This window comes from Trifolium pratense, linkage group LG4 (assembly GCF_020283565.1).
Source record: "Trifolium pratense cultivar HEN17-A07 linkage group LG4, ARS_RC_1.1, whole genome shotgun sequence".
Taxonomy (NCBI): Eukaryota; Viridiplantae; Streptophyta; class Magnoliopsida; order Fabales; family Fabaceae; genus Trifolium; species Trifolium pratense.
Window position 1 is genome coordinate 42,776,665 of NC_060062.1, and position 14,910 is coordinate 42,791,574.

General features: G+C 33.0%; 1 protein-coding gene across 1 annotated transcript; it reads right to left on the reverse strand.

The window, feature by feature from the left end:
* Positions 1-8,070: 8,070 nt before the first annotated feature.
* LOC123881523 (transmembrane protein 128) lies at positions 8,071-11,202 on the reverse strand. The gene is made up of 4 exons (XM_045930231.1): positions 10,290-11,202; positions 8,853-9,032; positions 8,706-8,757; positions 8,071-8,615 (listed from the first exon to the last, which is right to left on the reverse strand). The coding sequence occupies exons 1-4, from the start codon at positions 10,547-10,549 to the stop codon at positions 8,526-8,528; spliced, it is 582 nt and encodes a 193-aa protein (XP_045786187.1). The 5' UTR covers positions 10,550-11,202; the 3' UTR covers positions 8,071-8,525.
* Positions 11,203-14,910: the final 3,708 nt, after the last annotated feature.

Sequence of the window (14,910 nt, forward strand, 5' to 3'; positions counted from 1 at the left end):
AGGGGGAGTGGTGTGGTGACTTATGCCATGAGTACTTAGAAAGGAACGAAGACCAATGTATTCGCCACCATTGTCAGTGTATAGGACTTTTATTTTGTGTTGGTAGAAGTTTTCAACTAGTGTTTTAAATTTGGGAAAAATAGATTGCACATCAGACTTTAGTTTCATGGGATATAGCCATATATAGCGAGTATAATGATCAACAAACAAACAATAGTAACGAAGACCATCAATAGATAAAACAGGGGAAGTCCATACATCAGAAAAAATTATTTCTAATGGATAAGTAGATGTAAGCGTAGATTCATGAAAAGGAAGTTTATGACTTTTATTAATTTGGCATGAATTACAATCTGATTGCGGAAATTTATTTGAACCTAAAGAAAAATGATGTTGAATAAATTTAAAGATGGAAGTTGAAGGGTGTCCAAGCTTGTGATGCCAGGAAGCAGAGGATTCCACTTGGACGGTGTGGGCGGAAGGTGAGGTCGTGGGCAACAGATAAAGTCCATTCACACAAGAGCCTTTATGGGTTGTTTGGCGTGTCTGCAGGTTCATGACATAAAAAGAGTTTGGTAAGAAAACAACGGCAGAGTTAGTTTGTTTGGTGAGTTGAGAAACAGAAATGATTTGTTGTTTCATGGAGGGAACATAAAGAGCATTAGACAAGGATAAATCATTAATTAAAAGTGTTCCAGAGTGAGAGATGTTTAAACCTGAACCATTCCCCATGAAGAGGGAGTCGGGGCCAGTGTATGGATGGTGAAGTGCCAGATTTGTAAGGTCGTTGGTCACATGATGTGTCGCTCCACTGTCGAGCAGAAAACCAGGCGAGGATGTGCCAGCAGTAGCGGTGTGGGCCTGGGCCTGGCCAGTGGTGCTCGGAGAAGAACGAGGAGGTGCGGGGACGCTGGGGTGTTGGGTCCGAAAGAGTTGGCAGTCAGCGAGGACGTGTCCCTTGATGTTGCACCATTGACATCGACCAAGGAATGGTTTGCGATCACCTGGGCGTTGGTTGGTCGGTGCAGGTGCCTGACTTGGTCGAGGCTTGTTGTTGGTCGACCTTGCCTGAGCGTGCAGCGCAGTAACAGGAGCAGGTGATTGGCGTTGAGCAGCAGCAAGAGAGAGTTCCTGGATGAGGAGCTTTTCGAGGAGATCATCAAAGGTGATTGGAGTGTCCCTTGCGTTGACCCCATCAATGACTGCTCGGTAACCGTCATCAAGGCCGCGCAAGACATGGTCGGTCATGTCCTCGACGGAGACAGCAGATCCGAGAGAGGCGAGGAGATCAGCGGTTTGCTTCAGAGAGTGCATGTAGGTCGTGATGGATTGAGTACCTTTCGAGGCCATCCGAAGACGTTCCTTGAGTTGTTTAAGATGACTGCGGGAGGCTTTGGCATAGGTGTTCTTGAGAAGCTCCCAGAGGTCGTGCGAGGTCTTCGTCTGGGATACCAAGGAGGCCACCTCGTCGGAAAGAGTGGTGAGGATGGCACCATAGATGAGGCGATCCTGGCGACGCCATGTTTGAAAAGCAGGGTTTGGTGATGTTACCGGAGGAGTTGCGGTGGTGGTGATCGTTGCTGTCGGCGCAGGGAACGATCCATCAGTGTATTTGAGGAGATCAAAACCATCAAGGAAGGCTTCTACCTGGAGTTTCCAATTGAGGTAATTGGTAGGGAGAAGCTTGGTGACACCGCTGAGGGTGATACACGAAAAGGGTTTGGAGGGTTCATAGGGGTTAGCTATGGAGCGAGAGCCATCGGAAGCCATGGGAGGCAAAGTGTGACGGCAAAGTGTTAACAGGGTAGGGCTGGAACGTTACCAACTGATACCATGTAAAGGAATGAATAAAGTTGTATATTGCATTGCTTTTAAGGGTTTACAAGAGGTGTATATATACACAAGTATAGTAACCTAATTGGAGTAAATTAAGGAACAAATATCTCCAACAATTAAGGTGATTGACTCTATAGACTTTATACAAATCCTAAAATAATAATGATAATAATTAAATACTAATTATGATTGATAGCATATACTACAATTCAACTAGTGTTTAAACTATTTTATCTTTTCATCATGCATTAGAATCTGAAACTATGAAATTTTAATTGATGCTAGTGAGTGGAATATTTAACCATTTCATTGGTGTGGTCTCCTACTGATCATGCACAAAGTATGTTCACTCTCATTGCAAAGGTCCTACCATTGAGGACAATAGGAGGAGGAAGTCACATCTACTCTTCTTTTCTTATGGGTGATGAATCACATTTACTTTTTTTATATGCTTTAGGGATAATGTAATTGTAAATGAAGTTCATACATGACATGGCAATAATAATACTATAGCAACCTTTTGAGTATGACTTTTTTTTTACGGAAGAGTATTGACTCTGATAATCAAAGTATTATTCGCACGCAACTATATATATTAATCTCTTCAAGTAATTGAGATCTATTAAAAGAGTTGTTTTCTTTTAACAAACGAATACTTAATTTTAAAAAATACTTGATTAAAGGTGTAGTAAAAGGGTGCTTAATTTAAAATCCAATTTTCCAAAATCAGCAACTACTCCAATAGTGACCTAAATCTCAACTACTAAAAACTAATGACATATGAGAGCTTCACAATACCTTATTTTATAAGATACGTATCTATAGAGTGTGCCATACTTTTCCACATCAATGGGATTTCATTCCTCATATATGCTTGACATGAAATACTAAAACTTTCCGGCTAGATACTCTTTGTTATATGTTAGACCTCTTTAACACTTTAGCCAAGTGTGTAATCTAATCATTCAAATTACACCACCACTATTAAGCATATATATTCTCTCATTTGAAGCAATAATTCCAATTACATTAAAATGGGCCTACAAAGCATTCATATAAAGTTTGAGACAAATCGGCTACTTGATTATGATATTGATTAAACCCCACTTTGTAGTAACAATTTGCTCATCATGAATTTACATCTTTGATACATACATAATATGATAATACATAGTTGTAGCATACATAATATTGATTAAAGTAAACCCCACTTTGATTAAACCCCACTTTGTAGTAACATCTGTGTAGTAAAATTGAAAGTTGTAGCATTTAATAGCATTTATCAATGGTGGGTCAAAACAACAAATCTTAACTGAAACATTTCATATGTTGTCCGTTTCATTTGAATTTACTAGCTAGTGGCATTAGACATATAAAAACACATCAAACGTAAGACATGTGGACTCTTAAAAAAGATGCATAATTCAAACTTTTGGTTACTATCTATGTCACTCACCCTTCAAAATATAGAGATATGTCAATAATGTAGTAGGGGTTCAGAGTAAGTAGATGAACTCAATTAGTCACAATCATAGTATTTATTAGCTAAACATTTCACCAAGCAATGCCTTTTTTTGGTGCCTTATTACTTAGCTATCACAAATAGTTACCTCTATTTGTTTAAAAAGAATTTATTCAATGTTGAATTATTCTTTACACATCTTATTTGAATATGTATCGATATATTTGCCGATGTGAATAATTATGATAAGTTTACAAATAATGTTTATTAATTTTTAGGCTTATCAAAATTATCCATCTTTATGATGTACAAATACATATTCAAATAAAATGTGTAGTTAAAGTGTTGTATACCAATAATGGTATGCACAAATTTGGTGAGATCTAAAGATGGGAAGGATCAATCAAGCAAGCCACTTTCCTTTTTATTGAAGCTAGGATTGATGTGGAAAGATGTCATTCTCATATGTCTGGTTGGGGAGGGTTGTGTATTATCAATGGTCATTTCTCTGTGGCTCAGGCTTCACCATTCAATATTTCATTCCCCCTCGCAACTACCTATCATTTTAAACGGTTGAGTTTTAAGTGTGAGTGGTTAAGTCTTATATTAATTATGAATGAGAAAAATATTAAACTTATAATAGAGGTGATACTTATACCTAATGACTTAAAGTTTATAAATGTGGCGTCTTCCTCTCATATGTTCTAAGGAAGAAAAGAAAAGAAAAAAACAAAACAAATTAAAGTGATTGGTAGATTCAACTTTAGTGTATTCCTCTCTTTGGGCTATGGCCTACAATGGTCTGTGAACAGAAGAACCAATGTGTATTTGGGATTTGAATCATCTCCTTCACTCTCCTCTCCATCTCTCTCAATTCTCTCTATCTATCTCTTAATCTCACTCTCTCTCATTATTATTTTAAACTTTTTTATTGAAGAGAGAGATTGAAATTAAGAAAGATAGAGAGGATTGAGAGAGATGGAAATGAGGGTGAAGGAGAGGATTCAATCACGTGTATTCGCTACCATATACACAATCCAGATGATATAAGTAACTTTTGAGGCATAAAGAAAGACTATGCGCCATTTACAATAAATAATAAAAACTAAACTAACTAAGCAAAAAGAAAGAAGAAAAAAACATATATAAGTGGGAGAGGTGTGAGACCTCACCACCTGAAGGGCTCCTTTTATAGCCACCTTGGTCGTATAGGTGACCAATTAAAATGGGCCACATCGCAGACCTTTAACTGATGCAAGAGACTTGACCACCGACTGATCCGCTACTTAAGTAGCGAACGGCATTGACAACTTTTCTCATTCTTAAAACATTCACTACTTAAATAGCGAAAAAGTAAAAAAGATAAAACGTAGGGCGGACGAAAAACACGTAGGCATAGTTTTAAAAACCGGACCGGACCGGCCGGTTGGACCGGTCGGGCCGGGAACCGGTGGGGTGGCCGGCTCGGTTAGCATGCAGAACCGATTCTGCTTTTAAACCGTCGAAAACCGTTGTGAACCGGCCGGGTCGATGGTTGAACCGGGAACCGGGTAAACCCACGCGCGAACCGGACCAGTTTGGAGAGGAAATGAATTATTTCAAAAAAAATCTATTATGTTGGATATGAGAATCGAACACAGGTCCTTTCTATACTTCAACATCACAACCACCACTAGGCCACTTGCATTTATGTGATATCCATTATTACTGAAATATATTTAATAATTAATACTACTCCCTCCGGTCCTTATTATAAGGAACACTTTGGGGAAAAAATTTGGTCCTTTTTATAAGAAACTTTGACCAATTTTCAAATGTTCTAAATGTTCAATTTCACTTATGCCCTTATTTATTATGAGAGAGGATTTAAAAATAAGTAAGTTAGTTGAATAAAAAGTAATTAAATAAGGGTAAACATGGAATAAATTTAAATTTATAAGAGTATTAAATGAAAATAACTATGTTAAATATGTTTCATTGGTCTGTGTGATTTTTTCCAAGTGTTCCTTATAAAATGGACCGGAGGGAGTATTACACTAGTTATAAACAACAATGACATTCCTTAAAAAAAACACCATGGCATATATTAATAAATACATCGATAATTTTTTTTCTTATTATTTAATTTAATTCATTGTTTTATTTTAATGTAATATATTAAATAATGTTGTTCTAATTAAAAATTATGATATAATAATAATTTTATTGACTAAATTATAATATTATATGGTTGGATATGTGAATCAAAATATAAATAACGATAAAATGAGACACTTTTGTGTTTTTTCTTTTAAATATATGAAATTTTATTAAAAAAAGTTTGAAGGGAATTTTTTTTCATTAAATTTTATTGTTATAAAATTCAAGTTGATATTTTAAATTTTTTATATAAGCCGGGTCAATAGTTGTGCGGTCTGACCAGTGACCCACTGGTCAGACCAGTGAACCAGTGACCCAGTGCCTCGACCGGGTCGATCACCGGTCCGGGTTTTAAAACATTGCACGTAGGATAGCAAAAAGAATTTCTCATAAATTTATATTTAACCCAAATACATTAATTGAAAGCAACGTGGATTGGTAACGAGTAATCAAACGAAAATACACATATTATTGAAGACGTCAATTTTTTTTGCTTATTATGAAAACCGTCACTCAAGGCATCCAAAACTTCATCATTAAAGTAATTAAAATACGTTGATTTTTCATATGGGTTTTCAAAAAATCAATTTTTTGTTACAAATGGTATTGTGTTGTTTAATTATTTGTGAAAGAGTATTGTTGGCAAGATCGTTAAAAATTCGTTTTAAATTTAAATCCTAAACTCCATGGGTTCTATGTTTTTAGGTATGATTTTCCTGTTAAATTGGAGCTAAAATCATTTTGAGTAAAATGAAAAGTCAAAACGAGTTTACACTATTTAACTCTCTATAAAATCAGTAAAATCACTTAAACTTGCATGTTTTCACCTAACGATTCAAAAACTTAATTTTTTTTAGTCAATTCAAAAATTCAATTTTTTTTTGTACAAACAAAAGTTCAATTTTATCATATTAGTAATAAACAAATACTATATCTAGAGAGACACTTAATTTTTATAATAATTTATGTTAATAATTACATCAGTAACAATTATTTACACATGTGATTATTTTTTACAGTAGTATACTCTCTCTGTTATTTTTTTTTATAAGCAAAAATCATGATTGAATAACTGATTATTTGGTCTATATTATACACCAAGTATATCAATTATTCAATGAGAATATTTGCTTATAAAAAGGAACATAGTAACAGAGGGAGTGCAAGTTTTAAACAAGTGAGAAACAAAACAAATAAGTAATCATTATATTTTGATAAAAATAATATAATATTGCAAAATTTTATACGATTATTTAATAAGTTTTGTTGGTAGATAGACGAAATGACGTATGACCTAGCAATTTCGATATTTCTGTCAATTGAGCTAAGAATTGTGGCACTTAAATATATTTGTGGACATTTAAATATAATAAATTATTTGATAAATAGTAGATACATAAATATTGTTAAAAAAAAGAAGACACGTAGTATAATAGGGGTTTCGTAAAAATCAAATAAAATAATACGAGTTAAAATATACAATCACTTTGTATTTCAATCATATATAATATTCAATCTCACATGATTAAAAGAGTCATATTGAATATATCTCATAAAAAAAAGTTCATATTGAATATCTCATGAAAAAAGAGATTCATATTTAATACGTAAAAAAAATGAGAGACATATTATTTCATAACAAGATATATTGATGATAATATAGTTGTTGTGTTATTTTTTATTGAAATGTGTATGACTATATATAGTCATATTTAACTAATGAGAATGAGAGAAAATCAATTAAGTGTGAATTATTCAATATTTAAAATTTATTTTTATTTAAAATTAATAATATATTAATTTTATCATATTTTCTTTAATTAATACTCATAACACTTAAATTTCTAAATTTAAAATAAAATTATTAATTTCATATTACGTTTAAAATTAAATAAGTTAAAATATATATATTTATTATATATGTTCATTTTAATATGATGTAAACTCTACAAGTTTACAAGTTGAATCTACGTTTCGATTCCACTTAGCCAAAACGAATTAACGTAAAATTTAGATTGTGACAACCTTATTTGTTGAATTTTGTGATATCCCTCGACATAAAACTATATACTGTGTTTACTTCACTTAGAAGTCAAGTCTAATAATGGATTTGTTGTTTTTCCAAATTTTTGGCCACTTACGTGACAATAATGGATAATGAATTTTTGGTCTGTTGTAGTTGTAGTGCTTATATGGCAGAATTGTGGAAGGTGCAGAAAAGCTTGAAGTTAGTCGGTGCTTATGGTTTTCGTAGGGTGGAGCTTCATGTAGATTCGAGAATGGTTACTAACACATTGAACAAGTCCTGGGGCAATGTTGCATACCATTTGGTGCAGCTTCATTATTCTTACTGTGAATTATTCTTATTGTCTAAAAAGGACCGGAGGGAGTATTCATTTGCTGCGAATTATATCAGTTAATCAACTTACAAGCATCCTCAAAATCCAGAAAGAAAAACCCGCTTTAAGAAACTCAGTCATTATAACACTCTTTTGGTGTATTTCCTTCACATAAACGCTTATTGATAATAAGCTTAACGAGTCTTAAAAACTGCCTGAACAACTGCCTATACAAGAATTAAAACTCACAAGTTTAAAGACTTCAGTGAGAAGCTATCAGACACTTATCGCGAATTTTGGTGCATAATTAAAACACAATATATTTTCTATCAAATTCTTTTGAAACACAATTATGCCTTGAGATGCAGTCAAACAGACATTAGACAAAAAGTTTGCAGACAGCTTTAAATAGACACACAAAACCGAAAATGTATAAATGCTGTTATGGTATCATCAAACTGAAGGCATCCACAATTGATAGAGCTGAACACTTTTACCTACCAACAAACAAGTCCTATATCTCTACCTGTAGCAACTAAGACCGGCTGTGTTACCGTCACTCAACACTGATGTAATTGTAAGGATCAAAACAATTTTAGTTCTTACTGTTAGCACCAGTTTAGGAAAGCATATCATGCTAATTTGAGACAAAACTTCAAACCACATAACAAAGCTACCAATCAATCATTGATGTGTGTTAGAAACTTTTTATCTAAGTCAGTACTATTCCTCACTCCAACCGCGAAAGCTTAATCTGTACGGAGTTCATCAGACTGAGGCCGGAGAGTCCCAAAAATGAGATAAGGGATTACTACCATGCATGCCATGAATAGTGTAAACTGCAGACCGTAAGAGCATAGAGTTAGTTGTCACAATTTTAAATTTTGGCAGTAAAACTTAGTAAACAGAAAACAAAATTGTTGATATACCAGAAGAGGAATCGTCAAGAAACTCCATATTGGCCACAAAGCAAAGGAGAACCTGGTGATACAAAAGATAAGGAGTTAGCAAAACAAGGAAACAATTATATGTTAAAAGCAATTGAAATAACAATTTATGACGTAGTTGGCTCTTACAAGCAAAAAGAGATGATTCCAAATACAGTGGCGAATGGCAACACTGTGATGCTTGTTATTTCCCATTTCTTTAATCCCCATTTTTCATCAAACCTCCGAACGCTCCAAGCCAAGATACTTGTATAAACGAAAATCAACGCGTTCAAACCAATTCCTATCATCCCAAGATATAAAGGCAGTCTGCAATAGAACTAAGGAGAAGATCAGGAAAATTGTGATATTGATATAAAATCAAGTATTAGATCTCTAAGTATCACAGCAACAATAGATTCAAAGATTCCTTCATTATTTTACATTTAGATATCGCCAAACAGGTACAGAAACACTCATCTTATATTTTACCAAACCGAGTCCTTATAATAGGAAAGAGGAAATGTTCAGTCAAATAGCATGATATATTATATATCGATTCACTACAAAATATCTGTTGGGAGGATACTGTTTAGCTTAATGTATCCATATTCCATAGTAGATATTTACAAGTTGATAACTCAGATGATAAGATTAAACCAAGAATCGGAGATCATGTTATGAATTATGAACTGCTTTTATGTTAAGGATTGATGATTTAGTCTTTGCATACATGCCCTACCTCGTGGTCTGGTCATATGGACCCATAATTTCACTTCCAACCAACTAGAGCATCGATCGATAAGTTATTTAAAATCCAAATTTAGAGGAACTATAACAAGGTAAACAAACAAATAAATGAATAGGTGACATCATATTTGAAAAGCAACAAAACACCGTGGTTTCTCCAAGTAAATGGTGGATATAAATTTCACTCACTCTTTCATTAAAGGCTAACCGGATATTTTCTTGTCGTATTATGAACGAGAAGCGTGCATTTTTTGTCATTAAATGGTGGATATAAATCTCACTCACTCCTTCATTAAAGTCTAACCAGATATTCTTTGTCGTATTATAATTATAAATGAATGAGAAGCATGTGCTAGTTATAATGTTTTGATTTCCCTTTCATTTTTACGCCTTTTAAAACGGAAAACTTCAAAATTATCACTGTCGAGTGTCGACCGTTATCCTTAGTTCCCTACACATCCGACAACAGGGATGGCTCACCATGTCGTGAGCTTCACAGTTGACAAGACCTTCAACTCATAAGTAAGGCAAGACTATAACAGTTAAGAAGCTCTATCTAATTAACATATTCAACATGTTCCTAAACAGCTAAACCTCGACACTCAAACTGACCCAGGAGGCTAACCTATCAAGGCTTTGAAACAAATTCCTGCCACCATCTTTGGTACAATAAAAACAATAATCATAAATACTTTTTTTTTGGAAAGGCAATAATCATAAATACTAAATACATCAGCATTAAAGAAATAACAAACATTGAGTCAATTGAAGTACCAGCAGCAGTTTATATATATAACTCAAACCATTACAATTAAAGTGAACTTAGAATATTGTTACCTTCTAATGCGATCGTCATGGCACAAGAGATATATGAAATTGGAATGCTGATCACCATAGTATAGAATAAAAACAGCTGAAGCAAGCCAAAGAAAATTTTCTAGCATCTCAACCCACGTCCTCCGTGGAGGACTCGGAGGCAGAAAACTACGCTGCCTCGAACATGCATCATCTTCCAAGTCATCACCACTACTAGCATAACCCTGACTATGTCTCTGCCTCATAAAACCTCCTGCCCCAGTCGGTGTTCCACCCGACATTGCAATGCAACTGATTACACAAACAACCCACCAAAATCTAAGAATACCCTCACTCACCCTTCAAGTCCTCTAAACCCCAAAAACTAATCAAACAATTACGTAACAAAAGCAATAATTTTTCTGCAAATTAACAGATCAAACACCTTTGATCTCCAAAACCCAGAAACAAAATCTAATCCCTCCAAGAATTTTACAGTGATCTATACTAAACTTCCCAATTAAACAGTACCAGCTAATACCTCATGATAAGAATCATAAGATTCAATTAAGGCATAGAAATCATCGCTAAACATAAAAAAAACTCTTGCCCCCTCCAAAATTCTTGACAGAAACGAAAAGTCTTGGGATAATAATTCAAAAAAATGTTCAGGAATTGGGATTTTGAATAAAAATAATATAGCGATTTGTGAGAAATTGGAGGGAACCCAGTTGAAGCAAGGGGAGAAGAAGTCTGAATCTTGAAAAAAGAAACGATCTTGATAAGAGAGTATGTGTGTAGAAAGATTGAAACTTAACGAATGAGAAAAACAGAGAAGAAAGGGTTACGCATGTGTTGTGCACATGCGTAAACGTTTTTTCTCCTGAAAGAAAGAACAACGAAAGAGGACAACGAAACTAAGGTATATCTGACAGAGTTAACTTCGAATCTCCCTCTGCTAGTTAATTTTGTTTTATGTCTGAAAAATACTACTAGTACTATTTTTTTTTATTTTGACAAGTATTTATTTTGATTTTGTTTCCCTAAATAATAATATTTCTTTTTGGTAAAAAATTGGTTTTTAGATGAAAATTTAATAATTTAATAATTAAAAATTAAAGAATGTCCATTAATATTTAGACAATTCACCAATAATTGATGTTGTTTCCCTAAATAAATGATTTTTTTGGTAACAAAATTGGAAAATTAAAGAAAATCCATTCATTAAAACTAATAAAAGAAATCTTGGTTTACCAAAAAAAAAAAACTAATAAAAGAAATTTTGATTTGGATAACTACATACTGCATCAATACATGCATATAATATTTAAAAGGCTTAAATATGAAAACGGTTCCTACAATTACAGTTTGTTTTGATTTTAGCTCCTGCAAAAAAAAAAGTTTGATTTTAGTTCTTGAAAAATATCAAAATTTTTAAAAAGGTCATTGAGGTGAATTTTTGACTGACATGTCAAGTAGTTGATGATTTGACAGATGCTGACTATGATTTTTTGATGACATGGAATTAACAGTTAATTTTTATTTAAAAATAAAAAAAATGAAAAATAACATGTCGGATTTTAAAAAAAAAAAAATATTGAAAAATAAAAATAGAAATTTAATATACTTACAAAAAAAAATGTTAATATATTAGATTAAAAAATATATTATAGTTAAAAAAATAAAAAAAATTATCAAAAAAAAAATTGACGGTAAATAAATTATCAAAATAGAATAAAGAAATCAGACAAAGAAGAAAGGGGCAAAAATTAGGGTTCATGAATCAAAGTTGTGATTGAAGGATAAATCACGCAAAGAAGAAAGAAGATGTGAAGTAGCAAAGGTGATTCGTCTTCTTCAGTAGAGTAGAAAAGCTTCCTATGTGTGGGTGTCAATTACCCATGGTGTTGTACAAAACCGGTAGTAAAAAACGAAATTACCAAAACAAAATTGAGGAAGATGAACAACAACAAACAATAGAAGAACTCACGAAGAAGAACTCTACAATTTGAAGATGATGAACAAAAACTCTTTCTTATCCTAACTTTCAATTTCAATTAACCTCTTACCGTCAAAATAAAATTAACCCCTATGCGGTTTGAAGAAGATGAATAGAAACCGTGTTTTTCTTCTTTGCGTGATTTCTTTCTTCTATTTTGATAATTTATTTTTTTAAATCTATTATATTTTTAAATCTAATAATATATTAACATTTTTTTTGTAAGTGTATTGTAATTTTCTATTTCTATTTTTCACTTTTTTTTAAAAAATTTGACATGTTATTTTCCATTTTTTTATTTTTAAATAAAAATTAATTATTAATTCCACATCATCAAAAATCCTAGTCAGTATCTGCCAAATCATCAACTACTTGACATGTGAGCCAAAAATTCACCTCAAGGACCTTTTTAAAAGTTTTGGTATTTTGCATGGACTAAAATCAATTTTTTTTTGCAGGGACTAAAATCAAAACAAGCCGTAATTGTAGGGACCGTTTTCATATTTAAGCCTATTTAAAATTACATGATACTAAATTTTAAAAATTACTTTTTCATAATTTCTATCGCTGTTTAGCCATGACTCTTCTTCGCAAAAAATTTGTAGAGCATGACCAATCATTAGTTGGTTCAGTGGTGATTGGCGCTGAACTTGATAGGGAGAACCGCGGTTCGATCCACCGCAACTGCGATCGGGAGAGGGCTGGAATCACTTAATGTCATAACTGACCCCCGAATCAAATTAAACTGATGGTGAAAAAAATAATATTTGGAGAGCATATATGCCAAAAGAAATTCATATGTCACAATAAAACATCAAATTCATGATCACATTCACATACATAGACGACTCAAATTCCTTACCAATAGAATCAATTTATTGTTGGTAGAGTTATATATTATTTTATTTAAGAGTAGATCTTCTTTTAGTAAATTTGAAGAAATATTGTTTCAACTTATACTAATGACAAAACTTTGTGTTTGCTTCATTTAAAAGTCAAAACCATAGTTTTAAAAACCGGACCGGCCGGTTGGACCGGTCTGGCCGGTTGAAACCCGATGGAAACCGGTGTGACCCGGCCGGGTTGATGGTCAGACCGCTGAACCAGAAAAACTAGTTTAAACCGGACTGGTTTTTTGGCTTTTGGAACGATTTTTTTTTATCTGTTTTTTTCTCATCAAAGTATCAAACAAATCATCCAAGTTCTCTATTCTTATTCTCATGATCTTTCAATTTTTCACGGAGTACAAACAATATAATATATATGTGCCACTATAGAAACAATTTTTGGCCGTGTTTTGACAAAGAGGAAAGTAACAAGAAGAAGAGTTGGAGTTTATAAAAGAGAATAAGAAAAACTATAAGGAGGAATGTGGGAAAGAAGAAGTAGAGCAAGAAAGAGAACATGAGAAATAGATGGAGGAATATGAGAAGAGAGAGGCGGCTATACATTTCTATTGTACTATAGTGGCATAAGACATGCACATAGATCTTTTATATTTAGGGTTGTAAAATGGGTTTGGACCATTGTAGTAGTAGATCTTTTTTCGATGGTTTCTCTGCCGACCCCCCTCATTTCTTTTCTACTCCCTGAATTTCCGTTTTTGCCCTTGGGGGTACTTCGGTTTATACGAACCGAATTTTTTTGTCATGCTAAAAAATTTCGGTTTATATAAACCGAAATATTGTGTTCCAAATTTTTTTTCAGCTTTCCTGCATAAATTCTGCATGAGACCCTCAACTTCCACAATTTATTTGAAATACTAAACGATGTCCGATTTGAGTAAACGACCACTCGTTGGAAAGATTAGGGTGTCAAGAATACAAATATAATTTTTGTTTTGAGGTTTAACTATCCAATTGGTTCAGTTTGACCAAATAATGGGTACTGGTACAGAAACAGAGCATAAACTTTTCTCAAACTTGTAGGTAGATTTTCTCATACTATACTTAATTAAATTTAACAATTCCGGTGTCAATCTTGTATTAAATTTTGTCTTCTTTACGCTGGATTAAAAATCATTAGCATACAACTTATATTCAGAGAGTTATGATAAATTTACCACAGGTATCTCTACAACATTTTGCAGAAACTTTTCTCAAACTTGTAGGTAGCTTTTCTCATACTATACTTAATGAAATTTAACAATTCCGGCTTCAATCTTGTAGTAAATTTTGTCTTCTTTACACTGGATTAAAACTCATTAGCATACGACTAATATTCATAGAGCTATGGTAAATTTACCACAGGTATCTCTACAACATTTTATAGAAACGTTTCTCAAACTTGTAGGTAGATTTTCTCATACTATACTTAATGAAATTTAATAATTCCAGTGTCAATCTTGTAGTAAATTTTGTCTTCTTTACACTGGATTAAAAATCATTAGCATACGACCTATATTCAGAGAGATATGCTAAATTTACCACAGGTAGCTCTACACGAATTTTCACATAAATTTTCCTTCTTTTTGGGGGGTATATGTTATTTCGGTTTATATAAACCGAATTTTTTTTCCATGTTTAAAAACTTCGGTTTATATAAACCGAAGTTTGTTGGCAAAAAAATTTCATACCGCAATGGGCAAAATGAGATTTTTGGGGTATAAAAGAAATGAGGGGGGTCGGGAGAGAAAAGTTCTCTTTTTTCTATTAAAGTGTGGAA